We start from the raw sequence: 21931 nt of genomic DNA on the forward strand, positions 1-21931 counted from the left end.
TCAGTGTGGAGTTTGCACATTCTCCCCGGGTCTGCGTGGGTTTCCTCTGGGTGCTCCGGTTTCCTCCCACCGTCCAAAGATGTACCGGTTAGGTGAACTGACCATGCTAAATTGCCCATAGTGTTAGGTGCATTAGTCAGAGGGATATGGGTCTGGGTGGGTTATTCTACAGCGGGTCGATATGGACATGGTGGGCTGAAGGGCCTGTTTACTCACTGTAGAGAATCTAATAATTTGATTAGGCATGGTCAACAAGGTTTTGTGAAGGTAGATCGTGCCTCATTAACCATATTGAGTTCTTCGAGAAGATGACAAAACAGGTGGATGATGGTAAGCCATTTCATGTGTTGTATATGAACTTCAGTAAGACGTTTGATAAGGTTCCACATGGTCAGCTATTGTTCAAAATACAGAGTTTCGGGATTGAAGGTGATTTAGCGGTTTGGATCAGAAATTGGTTAGCTGAAAGCTGGTGGTTGATGGGAAATGTTCATCCTGGAGCTCTGTTATCAGTGGTGTGCCGCAAGGATCTGTTTTGGGGCCACTGCTGTTGTAATTTTTATAAATGATCTGGATGTGGGCATAGAAGAATGGGTTAGTAAATTTGCAGATGACACTAAGATCGTCAGAGTTGTGGATAGTGCCAAAGTATGTTGTGGATTACAAGGGAACATAGATGAGATGCAGAGTTAAGTTGAGAGGTGGCAAATGGAGTTTAATATGGATAAGTGTGAGGTAGTTCAGTTCAGAAGAAGTAACAGGAACGCAGAATCCTGGGCCAACTGTATAATTCTTGGCAGTGTAGATGAACAGAGAGATCTCGGTGTCATGGTGCATAAATCTCTAAAAGTTGCCCCCCAGGGTTGATAAGGTTGTTAAGAAGGCATTTGGTGTTTTGGCGTTTATTGGTAGGGGGATTGGGTTTCGGAGCTACAAGGTCATGCTTCAGCTGTACAAGTCAATGGTAAGGCCCCACCTGGAGTATTGCGTGCAGTTCTGGTCACCACATTATAGGAAGGATGTGGAAGCTTTGGAGAGGATTCAGAGGAATTTACTAGGATGTTGCCTGGTATGGAAGGAAGGTCGTAAGAGGAAAGACTGAGGCTGTTTTCATTGGAGAGAAGAAGGTTGAGAGGTGACTTAATTCAGACATATAAGTTAATCAGTGGGTTAGATAAGGTGGACAGTGAGAGCCTTTTTCCTCAGATGGTGATGGCTGGCATGAGGGGACGTAGTTCTAAATTGAGGGGTTATAGATATAAGACAGATATCAGAGGTAGTTTCTTTACTCAGAGAGTAGTAGGGGCGTGGAATAGCCTACCTGCAACAGTGGTAGACTCCTGACGTTAAGGGCATTTAAATAGGCATTGGACATACAAAAGTTGAGTAGGTTAGGTTTATTTTCATTTGAAAAAAGGAGATTGAGGTTTACAAAATCATGAAGGGTATAGACAGGGTGGATATAGACAAGCTTTTTCTTAGGGTGAAGGATTCAATAATGAGAGGTCATGCTTTCAAGGTGAGAAGTGGAAAGTTTAAGGGGGATACACACGGCAAGTGCTTCACACAGAGGGTGGTGTTTGGAACGCATTGCCAGCAGAGGTGGTAGAGGCAGGCACGGTAGATTCAGTTAAGATGCATCTGGACAGATGCATGAGGAGGTGGGGAACAAAGGAATTGACCAACAGGTTTAGACAGTACATTTGAATCGGCTCAGGCTTGGAGGACCGAAGGGCCTGTTCCTGGGCTCTAAATTTTCTTTATTCTTTGAATAATAATGGACGGTGTAGGTTAGGTGGGCATCAGATTATTTTCACAGGTCGGCGCAACAGAGAGCTGAAGGGGCTGTTCAGCGCTGTAATGTTCTATGTTCTCTAATGTGACATGGAAAAGGGCAATGCAAAATAACAAAATTCAAATATTACATTAGAATCTAAAACTTTTAAAATTTTGTTCATCTACTCATAAATCATTCTTCAAAATAGATGTGGCAGAAAATACTGCTAGTTCAAAGATTGCAAGTTTATTAGAAATAACATACTGAGACTATTCCATGATGTGCAAGCACAAATCAGCAACTACAAGCATCAATAACTTAGAATTAATCGATGGAACATCTTACAGATTTGGCCTGTGATTTGGGACATGCTTCTGAACAAGTGTTGCATCATGTGACAGTTCTAGTCTGAATAATTTTGCAAAGTTGGTGCAGCAAGATAAAGGAGTGGGCCATTCGACATCAAGTCTGGTCTGCCAGCGAATAAGATCAACTGATGTAACTTCACTTTGGTGTCAGCTCCACATAACTCTCAATTCCCTCATCAACCCAAAATAAAACTCAGCTTGAAGGTCCTCAAGGTGTTGGAACCAGAAGCAGAGTATTCAGCTCATCAAGTCTGCTTCACCATTCAGAGATCGTGGCTGATCTAACAATCCTCACCTCCATTTTCCTGCCATATCTCTTGATTCCCTTACTGATCAAAAACCTTAATCTTATACATGATTAATTATCCAGCCCCTACAGCTCTCTGCAGTAAAGAATTCCCTAAATTCACTACTCTCCTCATCTTTGGCTTAAATGCTATCAATATCTTGTTCTGAGCACTCAATTCCTAGATGTTCCCACAAGAAGAATCAACACTTCCATATCTACTTTGTCAAGTCCAGAAGAATCTTGATGTTTCAATAAAAGGTTGCCTCTCATCTCCTAAACTCCAATCATGCTCATTTAAAGAGCTGGTGTGGACACACATGCCTAGTAACCTCCTTTTGTACATTGAGAGAACATGCAAACTCAACACAGCCACCCAAGGGTGGAATTGAACCCAGGGCCCTGGTGCTGTGAGATAGCAGTGTTAACCACTGAGCCACCATGCCAGCAGTTGAGTAATTTATATGAATTTCAGCAAGACCTTTGACAAAGTCCCATACATCGAGTTAATGTGCATCTCTTAACACAGTGTTTGTCACCATTGTGCACATTTTATCATCATAAGTGGCAGAGATTGAATCATACTGCACAGGAGAGATCCTTCAGTATGTGGAGTCCATTCTGCCAAAAATGCACTAAGACGTACATGAGTCTCACTTTCCAGCACGAGACCCCTGCCCTTGAATGTTATAACACTTCAAGTGCTCAAAAGTTGAGCACTACATAAAAGTTGAGAGACTAGCTTTTATTTTGAGATTTACTAATTGAATTCTAATTTTGCCATTTGGTTTTAGAATCCAAGTTCCAGAGCTTCAGCCCCAAGGAACTGCTTCCCTCTTGATTAGATGGGCCAATGGGCTGAGGAGTGGTAGATGGAGTTTAATTTAGATAAATGTGAGCTGCTGCATTTTGGAAAGGCAAATCAGTGCAGATGTCATACACTTAATGGTAAGGTCCTGGAGAGTGTTGCTGAACAAAATGACCTTGGAGTGCATGTTCATTGTTCCTTAAAAGTAGAGTCACAGGTAGATAGGATAGTGAAGAAAGCGTTTGGTATGCTTTCCTTTATTGGTCAGAGCATTGAGTATAGGACTTGGGAGGTCATGTTGCGGCTGTACACGACTTTGGTTAGGCCACTTTTGAAAAGTGGCCAGGCAAGTTGAAACAGTTGTTAAGGAGGCTTATGGGATCCTTGGGTTTATAATTAGAGGCATACAGTATCAATGCAAGGAAGTGGTGCTCCACTACTCCAAATCATTGGTCAGACCACATTTGCAGTATTGTGTTAAACCCTGGGCAACAAAGACAAAGAAGGGAAGTTATACGTGGAGTCACAGGAAGTGGGAGAGATCCTTAATGAGTACTTTGTATCAGTATTCACCAAGGAAAAGAATATGACAGTTGTTGAGGTCAGGGATGCATGCGTGAATACTCGAGAGAATGTCAGTATATTGAAGGAGGAAGTTTTGGGTATCCTAAATTGCATTAAGATATACAAGTCCCCAGGGCCAGATCGGATCTATCCCCAGGTTACTGCGAGAGGCTAGGGAATAAATAGTTGGGGCATTAGCAGATATCTTCATGTCCTCTTTGATCATAGGTGAGGTTCCAAAAGACTGGAGATTAGCCATGTTAATCCCGTGTTAAAGGAAGAAAGCAGGGATAATCCAGGAAATTATAGCCGGTGAGTCTGACATATACGGTGGGTAAGCTCTTGGAGAAGATACTGAGGGACAAGATATATGCACACCTGGAAGAAAGTTGACTAGTTAGTGACAGGCAGTATGGTTTTGTACAGCGAAGATCATGTCTCAACGAGCTGATTGAATTTTTTGAAGAGGTGACAAGGATAATTGACAAGGGAAGAGCTGTGGATATGATTTATACAGACTTGAGTAAGGCATTTGATAAAGTCCCACATGACAGATTGGTACAAAAACTAAAACCACATGGGTTTGGGGTGGGCTGGCTAGATGGATACAAAATTGGCATGGCCATAGAAGACAGAGGGAGCAGTGGGAGGGTGTTTTTTAGAATGGAGATGTGTAACTAGTGGTGTTCCACAGGGATCAATCTCAGGCACTCTGTTGTTTGTAGTATATTATAAATGATCTGGAGGAAAATGTGGGTGATCTGATTAGTAAGTTTCCAGATGACCAAGTGGAGTTGCTGATAGTGCCAATGATTGTGAAAAGGTACAACAGGATATAGACAGATTGGCAACTTGGGCACAAAAATGGCACATGGAGTTTAATCTACACAAATACGAAGTGATGCGTTTTGGAAGATCAAATTCAGGTGTGAATTATACCGTAAATAGCAAAACCCTTAGACACATTAACATACTAACGATCTGAATGTGCAGGTCCACAGTTCCCCAAAAGTGGCAACACAGGTGGCCAAAGGGATTAAGGAGGCATATGGCATGCTTGCCTTCATCAGCCGCGGCATGAAGGACAAGAGTTGGCAAATCATTTTGCAATGATATAAAACCCTTGTTAGGCTGCATTTAGAGTACTGTGTTTAGTTTTGGTCACCATACTACCAGAAGGACTTGGAAGTTTCGGAGAGAGTGCAGAGAAGGTTCATCAGGATGTTGCCTGGTCTTGAGAGTATCGGCTATGAGGAAAGGTTAAAAAGACTGAGATTGTTTTCACTGGAAAGACGGCGGCTGAGAGGAGACCTCATAGAGGTCTACACAATTATGAGAGGCATAGACAGGGTGGATAGTCACAGGCTTTTTCCCAGGGTTGGAATTTCAAGGGGACACCAGTTCAAGGTAAGAGGGAAGTTTAAGGGAGGTGTGTGAGGGAGGTTTTTCACACAGAGTGGTTGGAGCCTGGAAAGTACTGTCAGACGAGCTGGTGGAAGCAGACACAGTGGCGAAATTTAAGAGGCATTTGGATGGCTACATGAATAGGGAGGGAATAGAGGGATCCAGACCGAATAACAGCAGGTTTGTTTGTTTGTTTAGCTATGGCATGAAGATCGGCACAGGCTTGGAGGACCGAAGGGCCTGTTCCTGTGTTGTACTTCTCTTGTTGTTTACAGAAAGATGTTAAAGCCCTGGAGAGAATTCAATGGATATGTGTTCAAATGATACCAAGAATAAAGGATTTAAATACAAGGAATGATAAGAGAGTTTGGGTTTATTTTCCTTGGAGCAGAGACAATTGAGTGGTGACCAGATTGAGCTAATCAATATTTTAAACAATTTTGACAGGTAAAACATTTCACATTTCCATGAGTTGGTATGTCAGTAACTAGGAGTCACAACTTCAAGGTTGTCAGCAACAGAGCTGGGGGTGAGATGAGGAGAAACATCTTTATTCAGAGGGTTGTTAGAATTTGGAATGCACTGCCTGATAGAGTGGCGGAGGCAGATTCCACATGATGTATGAAAAGAGAGCTGGATATATATTTGAAAGGGAGGAAGTTAGAGGGAGGAATAGGGCTGGAGAGTAGGACTAGCTGGGTAGTTCTTTCGGGAGCTAGTATAGACACGGTAGGTCGAATGGCCTCCTTCTATCCTGTAAAATTCTATGATTCTAACCTTAAACATTCTCTGAGCATGCACAAGCCCCTATAGAAGAGAATTCCAAAGGATCCCAACCCTCTCAGTGAAACATTTTTCTTTATCTCAGATATTAGTGGAATTGCCTTATTTTCAAATTGTGTCCTTGGTTCTCTACTACCCCCCCACCATGCCAATCCAGGGGCAACATCTAACTCATATATATGCATCTGATCTCTATGTCCCTTAATCTATTTTGTATACTTCAATCACCTTTCATTCTTTAAAACTCTAGAAAATGCAGTTAGCCCACATTCTTTTCATAAGATAGTGCCTCCATCAGAGGAGCAAGACTGGTGAACCTTCATTGCTCTCCCTTTTGGGCAATATCTTTCCTGAGGCAAGGAGACCAAAGCTCCATACACTAAAGCAGGTGCAGTCCAACCAAATGTCTACATGACTGAAGCAAGATTTCACTACTCCTCTAGTCAAATCTCATTGCAATAAATGCCTACATCATTTGCTCTTCTAACAGATAGCTGCAACTGCACATTGCCTTTCAGTAACTTATTGACAAGAACTCTTGGGTCTCTTTGCACATCTATACTTCCCAAACTCTTATCATGAAGAGGTATTCTACACAACTGTGTCTCCTGTCAAAGTGGATAGCCTAACGATTTTTGACATTATATTCCACAGAATCCCTACAACGTCTTCAAAGGTCTTCTGAAACAGGCCATAAGGCCCAATGGGTCCACACTGACCGTCTGAAGAACATCCCACCTGGACCCATACCCCACCCTATCCCTCTAACCTTACATTTTCCTATGGCTAACCCACCTAGCCTGCACATCCTTGAACACTATGGGCAATTTACCTTGGCTAATACATCTAGCGTGCACATCTTTGTGGGAGGTAACTGGAGTCTCCCGGTGGAAACCCACGCAGACACACGGAGAACGTGTGAACTCCACACAGATTGTTGCCTGACGGTGGAATCGAACCTGGGTCCCTGGCTCTATGAGGTAGCAGTGCTAATCACTGAGCCACCGTGCCACCTGAATTCCTATTCACTAAGTCTGACTAAATCCTTCTGAAGCAGCATTCATGGGCGGCACGGTGGCACAGTGGTTAGCACTGCTGCCTCACAGCGCCTGAGACCCGGGTTCAATTCCCACCTCAGGCAACTGACTGTGTGGTGTTTGCACGTTCTCCCTGTGTCTGCGTGGGTTTCCTCCGGGTTCTCCGGTTTCCTCCCACAGTCCAAAGATGTGCAGGTCAGGTGAATTGGTCATGCTAAATTGCCCGTAGTGTTGGGTAAGGGGTAAATGTAGGGGTATGGGTGGGTTGCGCTTCGGCGGGTCGGTGTGAACTTGTTGGGCCGAAGGGCCTGTTTCCACACTGTAATGTAATCTAATCTAATCTAAACCTTCTTCACAACACAGATTACTACATAGTACTCTTTCATTTATGAACTTGAAGTATTATATTTAGTTTTTACATCCAAATCAGTCAGATATATTGTGAACAGCTTGAGCTTCAAGTACTTGATCCGAACAGTAAGCCACTAGTCACACCCTGCCAATGTAAGAACAACCCATTTATTCCTAAACTCTGTATTGTGTTTGTTAGCCAATTCATGCCAATACATTACCTTCTATCCCATATGCTTTAATTTTTCAAACCAGCATTCTGTGAGGGACTTCAAAGGTCTTCTGAAAAACCTATATCCACCACCTTCCCTTTATCAATTTTGTTGGTAACACCTTCAAAAAACTCCAACACATTTGTCAAACATTTTCTCATTTACAAATATTATACTCAATCAGATCATTATTATCTATGTGTATATTTACCACATCTTTTATAACAAATTATAGCATTTTCCACTCGACTGGTACAAGGCTAACAAGTCTGTAGTACCCTCTTTTTTTTCTCTCTCTCTCATACAACATAGAACAATACAGCACAGAACAGGCCCTTCGGCCCACGATGTTGTGCCGAACATTGGTCCGAGCTTAAGCACCCATCCATGTACCTATCCAATTGCCACTTAAAGGTCAACAATGATTCTGACTCTACCACTCCCACAGGCAGCGCATTCCATGCCCCCACCACTCTCTGGGTAAAGAACCCACCCCTGACATCTCCCCTATACTTCCACCCTTCACCTTAAATTTATGTCCCCTTGTAACACTCTGTTGTACCCGGGGAAAAAGTCTCTGACTGTCTACTCTATCTATTCCCCTGATCATCTTATAAACCTCTATCAAGTCACCCCTCATCCTTCGCCGTTCCAATGAGAAAAGGCCTAGCACTCTCAACCTATCCTCGTACGATCTATTCTCCATTCCAGGCAACATCCTGGTAAATCTTCTCTGCACCCTCTCCAAAGCTTCCACATCTTTCCTGAAGTGAGGCGACCAGAACTGCACACAGTACTCCAAATGTGGCCTAACCAAAGTCCTGTACAGTTGCAACATCACTTCACGACTCTTGAATTCAATCCCTCTGCTAATGAACGCTAATATACCATAGGCCTTCTTACAAGCTCTATCCACCTGAGTGGCAACTTTCAAAGACCTATGAACATAGACCCCAAGATCCCTCTGTTCCTCCACCTCACTAAGAACCCTACCGTTAACCCTGTATTCCGCATTCTTATTTGTCTTTCCAAAATGGACAACCTCACACTTGGCAGGGTTGAACTCCATCTGCCACTCCTCAGCCCAGCTCTGCATCATATCCAAGTCCCTTTGCAGCCGACAAGAGCCCTCCTCACTATCCACAACTCCACCAATCTTCATATCATCTGCAAATTTACTGACCCACCCTTCGACTCCCTCATCCAAGTCATTAATAAAAATTACAAACAGCAGAGGACCCAGAACTGATCCCTGCGGAACTCCACTTGTAACTGGGCTCCAGGCTGAATATTTACCATCTACCACCACTCTCTGACTTCGACCGGTTAGCCAGTTTTTTATCCACTTGGCCAAATTTCCCTCTATCCCATGCCTCCTGACTTTCCGCATAAGTCTACCATGGGGAACCTTATCAAATGCCTTACTAAAATCCATGTATACTACATCCACTGCTCTACCCTCATCCACAAGCTTGGTCACCTCCTCAAAGAATTCAATCAGACTTGTAAGGCAAGACCGACCCTTCACAAATCCGTGCTGGCTGTCCCTAATCAAGCAGTGCCTTTCCAGATACTCATAAATCCTATCCCTCAGTACCCCTTCCATTACTTTACCTACCACCGAAGTAAGACTAACTGGCCTGTAATTCCCGGGGTTATCCCTATTCCCTTTTTTGAACAGGGGCACAACATTCGCCACTCTCCAGTCCCCTGGTACCACCCCCGTTGACAGTGAAGTTGAAAAGATCATTGCCAACGGTACTGCAATTTCCTCTCTTGTTTCCCATAATCCTAGGATATATCCCATCAGGCCCGGGGGACTTGTCTATCCTCAAGTTGTTCAAAATGTCCAACACATCTTCCTTCCTAACATGTATCTCCTCTAGCTTACCAGTCCGTTTCACACTCACCTCTTCAACAATACGGTCCCTCTCATTCGTAAATACTGAAGTACTCATTCAAGACCTCTCCTATCTCTTCCGACTCAATACACAGTCTCCCCTTGATTGGACCTATCCTCGTTCTCGTCATTCTCATGTTTCTCACATACGCATAAAATGCCTTTGGGTTATCCTTGATCCTATCCGCCAAAGATTTTTCATGCCCTCTCTTGGCTCTCCTAATCCCTTTCTTCAGGTCCCTTCTGGCTATCCTGCATCCCTCCACTGCTCTGTCTGAACCCTGTTTCCTCAACCTTATGTAAGCCTCCTTTTTCCTCTTTACAAGACATTCAACCTCCCTGGTCAACCAAGGTTCCCTCACACGACCATTTCTTTCCTGTCTGACAGATAATACATATCAAGGACACGTCGTATCTGTTCCTTGAAAAAGTTCCACATTTCCACGACATCCTTCCCCGACAGCCTATGCTCTCAACTTATGCTCCTCAGATCCTGTCTTACAGCATCGTAATTACCCTTCCCCCAATTGTAAAACCTACCCTGTTGCACGCACCCATCTCTCTCCATAACCAAGGTGAAAGTCACAGAATTGTGGTCACCATCACCAAAATGTTCACCCACTAACAAGCCCATCACTTGTCCGGTTCATTACCGAGTACCAAATCCAAAATGGCCTCCCCTCTGGTCGGACAATCTACATACTGAGTTAGAAAAGCTTCCTGGACACACTGCACAAACACCGCCCCATCCAAAATACTGGTGTGTTACTTAATACTTGCCAATCTGCAAGAATCATTCCAGAACCAAATGAATTTTGGAAGATTCATCAATAATCTCTATTGCAACTTTCTGCAACACTGTGGGGTATAGATTTATCGCCTTTCAGCCCCATTAAATTTTTCCAGTACAAATCTCTAACTAATGCTAATTTCCTTCAAATCTAAAATCTCACAACACCAGGTTATAGTCCAACAGGTTTAATTGGAAGCACACCAGCTTTCGGAGCGACACTCCTGCATCGGGTGGTCTAAGCTAGTGTGAGAGAGAGTGGCTGCCATTTGGAAAGCAAGTAACTTGACACCCATGTGTACCATATAAGCAACTGTTTAAACAAGCAATAATTGAACGTTGAGGCATAGATGGTTTAGAGATGAAAGGTTGTCCAAATGGAGCTTTTGCTGATTCATCCATGGACCTATAATCACTTATCAATAACAGAGACCTAGGAACAAATTACAAAGAAAGAGACTGGCAGAGCCCACGTGAAGAATGAAGGACGAGACAGCATGAGAGATGAGAGAGCAAGCACAATTGAGTGACAGCACCTATGTAATGGCAAGAGCAGCAACATGAAAGGCAGAGTTGGAATGCAACAGCTTGGGTGATGGAGGGGAAAAACGCGAGTGCAAGTATCAGGGGAGAAAGCACAGGCAAGAGTGGCAGTGAGTGAGCGAGTGCGATATATATATATATATATATATATTTATTTAGAGGAAGAGCAATAGAAAACAATAGGAAGTGTGAGCGCAATAGATAGGACGCAACCATTCGCATGATAGAGAGCACAAGCATGATAGAGAAGGCAATAGATGTACAGCACGAACGAACGAGAGAGAGAGAGAGAGACAGAGAGCGAGAAAGAATGACATAGAAATCACAAATCAGGACAGCCAGTGCAATTGGGAGAATGCAAGCACAACAGAGAGAACAAGACTCTGAGCGAGGGAGGGAGAGATAAGTGTTCTCTCATTCTTCGCTCAGCAGTGGTATCTATTCTCTGCAGTCAAATGTACCGTAAACCTGAAGAAAGTCAGCTTTTCTTTCCTGCAACAGTTGATGTAAGCTGCAACTTTTAACTAATAGGTCAGAGACTTTCTCATTGAACCTGCCACCTTGTGTTTCTTACCAATCAGTGGAAGCATCTAGAGAAAGATGATTGAAGCAACAAAATGGCCAGCACAAGATCAAAATGATTATCTCAACAACTGAACCTGCTGTCTATAACCTACTCTACTGGTTCTGTTTATCTGCCTGCATGTGCAATGGGTAGGTTAAGGGGACTGGAGTTGTAATTGGTGGCATTATATGTCAAAAGTTCATACTTAAATAGCTAAAGACTAATTACTTATAATAAACAGTGATGCTTTTTCAGTACAGAAAACCCATCCCATGCTTTCTGACAACCTGAATCTGAAAACCAGGTAAATTGAGGTACTTTGCATACTTCATAAAATCTTGAATTTTTGATCATAACTGCAGGAAGGGAGTTCAATTTCTACCATACTTCCCCAGTGAATCATAATACCTTGAATGTCTTTTTAAAATTTTTATTTGTTTACTTTAATAATGTTAACTTATTTTTATGTGAGTCATTCTTGACTGATTTCTAAACTTTTCCTTATCTTCTGGCCTACCAGTAACCTTCTCAATATTTACATCTATTCACTTCATCTAATAATGTTCTTAGATTGCTTACTTAGTCACTGGGGGTGTATCCCTCCGCTAGCCTTTTGTTAACAGATTCTCTCATTGAGGGTTAGAAACTCTCAACTGTCTTACATTTTAACTTACCTTCCCAGTTTTCTCAGCCAACTCCATCCTCATAACCTTGTACTTTGCTCATACTATAGAAATTTCATGGTATATTGGGAGGTGTTTCCATTAATGGGGGAATCTCAAACTAGGGAACATAGTTACAAAGTAATGAGATACTCATTTAAAACTGGAGGTGAAGGAATTTCTCCTCTGAGTAGACAATGCCTGGAATTCTCTCTTCCAATGAAAATATTTCAAGAGGAGGTAGACAGATATTTGAAATACAGGACTTGAAGTCTATGGGAAACTGGCATGAAAGAGAAGTTAAAGCCCAAGCAGATCAGCTACAATCTTATAGAATGACAGAGTAGACTTAAAAGGTGGTATGGCCTACTTCTGCTTTCATTTCTATGTCCTTGCTAAAGGTTCTGGGTACAAGGCAGGGAAGTGCAGTTGAGGATTATTAGATGAACCACAACCACATTGAATGGTGGAGCTGTCTCCATGGGCCAAATGTCCTACTTCTGCTCCTATAAATTATGGTGCCTGAGGAGTGAACCAAACTATCACAGAGGGAATGGTCTCTTCAGAAAAGAGAGGGGAGGGGAAGGTGTATTTAAGAGGAGTGTTGTGAATGGCAAGAATTTTGCCCTTGTCATTTATACCTCCTGAAGATCCAGCTCTTGTTTCTTTACTTGACCCAATATCATCACTTTATGCCTTGCATTATTGTCGCTCACTGTTTAATCTCATGAGTTTCCATCTTATTGCACATCTTTCCCTTTAGTTCTTTCCCTCCTTTACCCCTGCCTCTGTAGTTACTTAAATCTGGAACATGAAACTTTCAACAGTTCTGATGGAAGCTCGCTCATGAGAAACATCAATTCTTTCTCCCTCTAGGTGGTGCCTGAGTTTGAGTATTTCTCGCATTTTCAATTCATATATCAAATTTCAAGAATTAATTGAATAATTAGTGGGAATATTCAAAGTCAGATCATTTTTCAGGCTTTCTGTAGGTTAGATTAGATTCCTTACAGCATGGAACCAGGTCCGTTGGCCCAACCGTCCGAAGTGTAACCCACCCAGACCCATTTCCCTCTGGCTAATGCACCTAACACTGTGGGCAATTTACCATGGCCAATTCCCCTGCCTTGCACACCTCTGGACTGTGAGAGGAAACCAGAGCACCCAGAGGAAACTCATGCAGACACGGGGAGAATGTGTAAACTCTACATGGACAGTTGCCAGAGGCTGGGGTCCAACCTGGGTCCCTTGTGCTGTGAGGCAGCAGGGCTAACCACTGAGCCACCGTGTCGCCCCAAATGTAGAAACTCTACTTGCCAGGGGTTGATCAATCAAGGGTAGGAATGTGATTGAACCATTTCTCCCTTACCTGGAGATGGTTTTGACATAAAGTCAAATGTCAAGATGTTGGGTATCCGAAGGGCCAGCAGCTGAAGCATCACACTCGCCAGATTACATCTGCAGACAGTCACACAACAGGAAGTACAAGGTGGGTTACACAACTGGCTGAAGTTAGCATTAAATCATCCTATTTTACAACCAGTCAGAACAAATGTCAGTACTCAACTACAAATAGTAATCACAGAGTTTTTAAGAGAAATTTAAGAAAAAGCAGGATCACCTCTGTATCTCTGGTACGGTCACGTTGAGGAATTTCTCAAACTCTTCCTCAGTATACAGTCGGTAACAGATTCCCGCCTGCTGCCGTCCAGCCCGCCCAGCTCGCTGCCATGCTTGGGCTTTTGAAACTTTCTGCACAGCAAGGACCTCTAACCCACTCTCTGTAACACAGCAACATTTGTCATACTTTTCTCATTCCACTTTATTTGATTCAGTCACGTAGTTAGGAATGTTTCAAAACAAGTACTCAACTTGCACAAATACAAAAGCAGAGAATGATATCCTTAACTTCAAAAGTTAAATTGCAAAAGGTAATGCTTAAATTACAAAGGAACGATGATTTGGAGGGGTTGGTGTTGGACAGGGTTGGACAAAGTTAAAAATCACACAACATCAGGTTATAGTCCAACAAGTTTAATTGGAAGCACTAGCTTTTGAAGCACTGCTTCTTCATCAGTTGTTTGATAAAGCTTCGAAAGCTAGTGCTTCCAAATAAACCTGTTGGACTGTAACCTGGTGTTGTGTGATTTTTAACTTATGACAAAGGAGAACTTACACAAACATATGGTGCATTGTCTGGAACTGAGGGGTGATTTGACCAAAATGTTTTTAAGATATCAATGGAAACAGACATTGGTGGAGAAGGAGAAACTAGTCCTACTGGTTGAGTGGCTGATTATCTCAGATAAAGGGACAATTAATTTTAATAATTAGAGTGGTATATCTTTCAGAAGTGAAATTAGTAAACTCATCTGCTAAGAGAGATTGCAGGCATTTGAAACTCACCCACAAATGAAAAATGATGATAGATTTATACAATCCAAATTTTTTACACTTTTGTTAACGAAGAGTAATGGGGCAACATGGGGTTAGGTCACAGATCAATTACAATCACCTGAATGGGCAAAAGGCCTTCTATTACAAGGCCTTCTATTCCTGTTCCAATGCTTCTCAATGGAAATATTTCCAAGTACTCAAAGAGCAGCCTTGATAAACAAAATTTACCATCAAGCCACAGAGAGATAATAGGATGGGTGACCAATAGCTTGGTCACAGAAATAGAATGTAAAGGAGTTCTTAAACCTTTCTGCCCTCTGCTAGCAAGGGAATTTTAGGATTTGAAGTTTATGCAGCTAAAGGCTTGGTAGCCAGTGGTGTATCCGTGGAACTGAGGAGAGTATCAAATCACACAAAAAGAGTGCACAGTAACAAATAAAGCAAGGAAGATTACAACAAATGCAGTCAAGCAAAAAGCAGACTATCAATCATTGTACAGGTAAGGAAGAAGGAAACATTTTGCAAAAATAAATGTGGATCCATATAGGCAGAATCAGAAGAATTTATAGTGAGGAATACAGAAATGGCAGAGAAAGTAAATGATTAGTCTGCATCTGCTTTCACTGATATGATTCAAGAAATCTCCCAGAACAGGAGACTCAACTCGTTATGAAAAATGAGGAGCTGAAGGAAATTAACATTAGTAAAAAGATTGTACTGAAAAAATTAATAGTGCTGAAAGTTGTTAAGTCCCCACTGTGTTGAAGGACATGGCAGTAGAGATGGTCAATGCATTGATGACTATCTTCCAAAACTTATAGATTCTTGGAATAATTCTTATGAATTGAAAGGTAACAAATGTTGCCCCATGATTTAAGATCGGAGTGACAGTGAAAGCAGGGAACTACAGAGCTGTTTCTCTGGGGAAAAGTTTGGAAAAATCCTAGAATTTATGAAAGGTGTGATAAATAGATAGTTGGATGATAATGATTTGATTGGGCACAATAAGCATAGATTTCTGACTTACTGGAACTGTTCTTAAGATACCATATTACTAACAAAATTGATAAAGGAAAGATGGTGGACAACATATAATTAGATTTTCAGAAGGCTTCTAATATTGTCCCCCAAGTGGAGGCTGGTGAAGAAAATGAAAGTACATATAATAGAAGGTAATGTACTGGATGGATTAATGATTGGCCAATAGACGGAAAGCAGAGTTGGAATAAATAGCTCATTCGTACATTGGCAGACAAACTCGCATCGCATGGATCAGTAATTAAACCCCAGCTGTTCACAATGTGTATCATTGATTTGGACATGGGATGAATTTATACATTTCCAAATTTGTAGAAGATACAAGGCAAGTGACAATGAGTGTTGTGAAAAGATATAAAGTGCCTTCATATTTGGACAGGCTTAGTGAATGGGCAAGAACAAGGGTGATAGAGTTAAAAATCACACAACACCAGGTTATAGTTCAACAGGTTTATTTGAAAGTACACGCTTGGACTTGTTGGACTATAACTTGGAGGTGTGTGATTTTTAACTTTGTCCATCCCAGTCCAACACCGGCATCTCCATATCAAGGTGGATAGAATATTATGCAGAAAAATGTTAGGCTATTTGGTTTGGTTAGGGAAATAAATGTGCAGATTTTTTCTTAAATGGTGAGAGGTTGGAAAGTGTACATGTACAAAGAGACCCAAGTGTTCTTCCAATAAGTCAATGAAAGGCTAACATGTAGCTGCAATAACCTATTATGTTGGCTAATGGAAATGCAAGAGAATGAGAGTCTAGATGTAGTGAAGTCTTGCTGCAACTGTACAGGAGTTTGGTTCGAACACATTTGGTGTACTGTGTATAGTTTTGGTTAACTTATAAAGGAAATGAGAACTAGGAATATGAAAATTCAGTCCCTCTAGCCTGCTCCACCATGTGAATACAGCATAGCTGGTCTCAACTTGGCCTCAACTCCACTTGCCTGCCAGCTCCTTGTAACCCTTCAACCTGGTACTAAATAAAAATCTCCTCGTAAATTATTCTGTGTCTCAGCATCCACTGCATTTAGAGGTAGTGACTTCAAGAGATCCATGACCCTTAGAGAAATAATTGCTCATCATCAGTTTTAAATCTGCCATCCCTTATTCTAAAATCATAACTTTTTGTTTTAGTTTACCCCATAAGGACAAACATCTGCTCTGCTTTTGCATCTTGTATATGTCAATTAGATCGCCTCTCATTCTTTCAAACTCTCGCAAATACCGGCCTAAGCTGTTCAATCTCCCCTCATATTATTGCAACAGATAGAGTGCAACAACGATTCAGCAGACTTATCCTGGGATGGCAGGAGATGTAGAGAGATTGACAAACTGCATTTGCACTTTCTGGAGTGTCAAAGAATGATAGGTGACCTCAGTGAAATTCAGAAAATATGTAAAGGGATAGACTGGGTAAATGCAGGCAAGATGTTTCCTCTGGTTGTGGAGACGAGTAGCGGGCACAAAATAAAAACAGGGTGCCACCTGCGTCCAAGGTGTGGAGAACTTGTTTTCGTTTTTTTTATTAAGTAGAATTTATCTACCACAAAGGAATGTGGAAGCTCAGCCTTTTGGTATGCTTAAAATAAAAATTGATAGATTTCTGATTCTCAGTGATGTACAGAGATAACCCTGTACACCATGGATAAACGGATTAAAATGTTCAATCCACCAGGATTTTATGGAATGGCAGGCCACACAGGATTGCCTTCTCCTGTTTCTATGACCTATGCCACAGTTTTGTTCACTGCAAACAAAATTAGGACAGAAACAGAGCAAAGCATCGATTAGCTGGTGGGGGTGGAGGGGAGAAACCAGGACACAAACTATCGAGGCTACTTTATGATTTTGGGGGGCTGCATTCTCATCAAACCCTTTTGTCAGATTATCATCTGAAATCATGCAAACATAAGGAATATTTGGACACAGGCAGAGACAGAGATATTCATTTCCTCAATAATTATTAACACCATTAACTTTAAAGCCACAACATGAGAGGAAAACATTTATTTGCTAAATACAGTATTTAAATTGGTCCAAGGCAACAAGCATAAATTAGCAAAAATGTTTTCAAAACAATGGACTGAAATACATACATAAAAAGCCATCACCCTAAACAGATAGCTTAAAGGTTTTTGTGTGGTCACAGCCCACATGTTTGTATAATCCCAACGCTGGAATATTTTAACCACATAGTTTCTATTTTTTTTAATTGCATGTATGAACTCAATCTAGGATTGAAATTTAACAATCAATATAGTGTTCATCATCCATATCAATTTTCCCCATTAGTGGGTGGCATGGTGGCTCAGTGCTGCCTCACAGCGCCATGGACACAGGTTCTGTGGAATTTGCACATTCTCCCAGTGTCCACGTGGGTTTCCTCCAGGTGCTCCGGTTTCCTCCCACAATCCAAAGATGTTCAGGTTAGGTGAATTGGCCATGCTAAAACTGTCCACAGTGTTCAGAAATGTGTAGGTTAGGTGCATTAGTCAGGGGTAAAAATAGGATAATAGGTTAGGGGAATGGGTCGGGGTGGGTTACTCTTCAGAGGGTCGGTGTGGACATTTTGGGCCGAAGGGCCTGTTTCCACACTGAAGGGATTCTAATTCAGTCATTACTGAACATTCGGAGCCTTAAGTTGTAGGTACCACATTCATGTGCAAGTCATTCACTACCAAAGTAATTTCAAGTTTTCCAAGCTCCAAGTTAGTTAAATGCTCCTTTGTTGAAGGCTTAAAATGGTTCTCTCCTCTTTATAGTTTCCATTTTCTTCCCCAATCTTGCTGCCTGCCTGCCTCCCTCTCCAAACCACTTCCTCGTAACCTCCCTCCCTCTTCCAAAATATCTCCTGTGCACTCAACATCCTTTGTAGCCTCCCTCTTCATCCCAACCATCACAGGGCCTGTGGACAATCAGCCACCTTGGCAAGATGGCAGCTCCCACTCCAGTCCAGCACTGGTAAAAAGGCTGCATGCATCCCTTAGTCCCAACTTGGCCCTCGACATTTGTGTCCTTACACCTGGACATTAGCACACTCCAGCCTCTCTGGGTACACCCTCACTGCCAACACTTGCATATCTAACTGCTTATATCTGCAGAAAGAACTATGTTATTAATCAGTCGGAACAACATTATCTGTGTTGACATGTGTTGCTGTGAAACACAGTAACCTGGAATCATTCTGCTACTCTGCCCGTAATACCTGATGGGAGTTATAGTACTAATGGGTGCAGTGGCCGTTGGCACCCAACATTCAGGAGTTTGAATGCGAGACAGCATAGCTTTGAATGACAATCATCATGTGAGCGATGAGGTAAGTGGAGATAAGCACCTACAGGGACTGGGACTGATATCCTCATTGGGAGATGTGTCAGTGCAGTTGGGCTAGGCTTAAAACTAGCTCCTGAGGTGGATGGGAACCTGAAAAGTACCCCAAATTTAAAAGGAGTTTAGCTGGTAAAGCTTTGTAGAAAAGCTGCAATGGAAAATAGGACACAAGAGAAATAAAAAGCCAAATATGCTTTGAAAGCCAAATAGCATCAAAAAGACTAAAGTCACCCAACCTGAATGCATGCAACATTTTCAACAAGCTTGATAAAACAGAAATAGAAACAGCCATTACAGAAACATGGCTGCAGTGGCTATGTCAGGGAACTCAATATTCAAGGAGAAAGTGAGGTCTGCAGATGCTGGAGATCAGAGCTGAAAATGTGTTGCTGGAAAAGCGCAGCAGGTCAGGCAGCATCCAGGGAACAGGAGAATTGACGTTTCGGGCATAAGCCCTTCTTCTGAAGGGCCCTCCTGAAGAAGGGCTTATGCCCGAAACGTCGATTCTCCTGTTCCCTGGATGCTGCCTGACCTGCTGCGCTGTTCCAGCAACACATTTTCAACTCAATATTCAAGGATATTTAATATTTAAGAAGGAGAGACAAAGAAGGTTAAACATGAAAAGGAAAAGTGCAATTGCATTATTAATACAAGATGTGATTAAGGAAGCTGTTGAATCAGAAGAATCTGTGGAATCAAGGCAGAACAAAGTGAAAGCAAGAGACATTGTCAGCCTTTGTGAATGGAAAATCTCATTTGGTAAACCTGAAAGTTTATTGTGAGGGTGTTACTAACAAAACTGATAAAAGGAGACTCGATGGATCGAGTATATTTGGACCCTCAGAGGGCATTTACTAAGGTCCGAGAAAGGAGATTGTTTCACAAAACTAAAGTACATGGCTTTAGAGGTATTAACTTTGGTCACAGATTAATCTAATTCTGAAGAAGGGTCACCAGTTTCTCAGCAGTTGGTTTTCATTTCAGATTTTCAGCATCCACAGTTCTTAGCTTTTTGTCTGTTAGCCAGGAGTAAGTGCAACATTCTCACATTAGTACTAGTGGGATACTGAAAGAATGAGAACCTGAGCCCAGCTGTTCACAAGCTATACCAATAATTTTAATATGAAGATTAAATGTAATATTTACAAATTTGGAGATTACAAAGTTTAGCAAAAACGTGTGCTGTGAAGAAGATGTAAAACATTTTGAGGTGGTTTCGTCATTGGGCAAAAACATGGCAGATGGAATATCATGTAGAAAAATATGAAGTTATTCATTTTGGTAGGAGGAGCAAGTGAGCAGGGTATTTCTTAAATATAAGAGGTTGGAAAGTATTAATGTGTGAAAGGGTCCTGAGAATCCTTGTCAATAAATCACTGTGGAGTAATATGCAAGTCTCGTAAGCTATTAATTGTCTTTATTGAAAGAGGATTTGAGTCTAGGAGTAGTGAAGTCCTGCTGCAACTACATAGAAGCTTGGTAAGACCGCATCTTGAGTTGTGTCCACTTTTGGTATCCTTACCTCAGATCTATAGCGAAAGGCTGAATAGACTGTGGCTGTTTTCTCTGGAGTGACAGAGGCTGAGAGGTGACTTTATAGAGGTTCATAAAATCACGAGGGGCATTGTTAGGATAAATTGACAAGATCTTTTCCCTGGGATAGGACAGTCAAGAATTAGAGAGCATAGGTTTAGGGTGAGAGGGGAAAGATTTAAAAGGGACCTAAGGGGCAACGTTTTCACACAGAGGGTGGTGCATGTATGGAATGAGCTGCCAGAGGAGGTAGTGGAGGCTGGTACAATTGCAACATTTAAAAGGCATCTGGATGGGTAGATAAATAGGAAAATTTAGAGGGATAAGGGCCAAGTGCTGGCAAATGGGTCTAGGTTAGATTAAAATATCTGGTCGACATGGATGAGTTGGACCAAAGAATCTGTTTTCATGCTGTATATCTCTGAGACTTGAAGGATATTATTACAATAGATGGAGAAAAATAAATGTTTATCGCACTTGTTTCTCAGATGGCAGGACAGAACTATGCAAAGGGATTGGGCAAACAGGGCCTGTATCCCTCAGAGTTTTTAAGAAATGAAGGCTTACCTCACTGAAACCTACAAAATACTGAAGGGATATACAACATACATGCAACTAAGACAGTTTTATGTTTGGGCAGTCCAGAATCAGAGAGAAAAATGTAAAAATAACGGGGATGCTGCTTAGCAAAGAAAATGGAGAGTTCCTTTTAGACTGAGGATTGTGAAGCTTTGGAATTCTCTATTCCCCAGCGGTAGGAATACTCAGTCTTTGAATATATTTGAAGTATAAGTTGATAATGATCATCAGTGGCACAGTGCACAGTGTGGGATACAGGCATTAATGTGTTACAGCAGTCATGATTACTCTAAATGGTGCAGCAGAGTCGCTGAGCTTAATGGCCCAATCCAGTTCCTATACTCATTCCAACTAAAACAGGTTATGAGTGGCTCCTGTCAAACCTCTCCAACAGCAAGCACTGGAGAGAATATCCTGTGATTGTTATAGAGTCATAGAGCTGTACAGCACAGAAACAGACCCCTTGGTCCTACTTGTCCACGCCAACCAGATATCCTAACCTATGCCCTCTAGTTCTGGACTCCCCTATGCCAGGGAGAAGACCTTGTCCACCTACGCTATCCATGCTCCTCATGATTTTATAAACCTCTATAAAGGTCACCTCTCAGTCTCCATCACTCCATGGAAAATAGCCCCAGTCTATTCAGCTTCCCCCTATTGCTCAAACTCTCCAACCCTGGCAACATCCTTGTAAATCTTTTCTGAACCCTTTCAAGTTTCAAAATATCCTTCCTTTAGCAGGGACACCAGAACTGCCTAACCAATGTGCTGTACAGCCACAGCATGACCTACCAACTCCTATTTTCAAAGCACTGACCAATAAAGGCAAGCATACCAAATGCCTTCTTCACTATCCTATCTACCTGTGATTCTACTTTCAAGGAGCTATGTACCTGCACTCCTAGGTCTCTTTGTTCAGCAACACTCCCCAGGACCTTACTATTAAGTGTACAAGTCCTACTAAGATTTGCCTTTCCAAAATACAGCAGCTCACATTTATCT

The 21931-nt window shown here is 41.9% G+C and overlaps 1 protein-coding gene across 1 annotated transcript in view; it reads right to left on the reverse strand.

Moving 5' to 3' along the window:
* Positions 1-21931, reverse strand: part of dhx33 (DEAH (Asp-Glu-Ala-His) box polypeptide 33) — a 98631-nt gene that overhangs the window by 13954 nt on the left and 62746 nt on the right. Inside the window, exons 7-8 of the mRNA XM_043718879.2 lie at positions 13672-13831; positions 13420-13508 (exon numbers count right to left, since the gene is read on the reverse strand). Of these exons, the coding sequence (XP_043574814.2) occupies positions 13420-13508; positions 13672-13831 (249 nt within the window). The remainder of the gene's footprint in view (positions 1-13419; positions 13509-13671; positions 13832-21931) is intronic.

The sequence above is a fragment of the Chiloscyllium plagiosum genome, unplaced genomic scaffold (genome assembly GCF_037043375.1).
Source record: "Chiloscyllium plagiosum isolate Xiang-an unplaced genomic scaffold, Cpla_swu_hap1 HiC_scaffold_31, whole genome shotgun sequence".
Lineage (NCBI taxonomy): Eukaryota > Metazoa > Chordata > Chondrichthyes > Orectolobiformes > Hemiscylliidae > Chiloscyllium > Chiloscyllium plagiosum.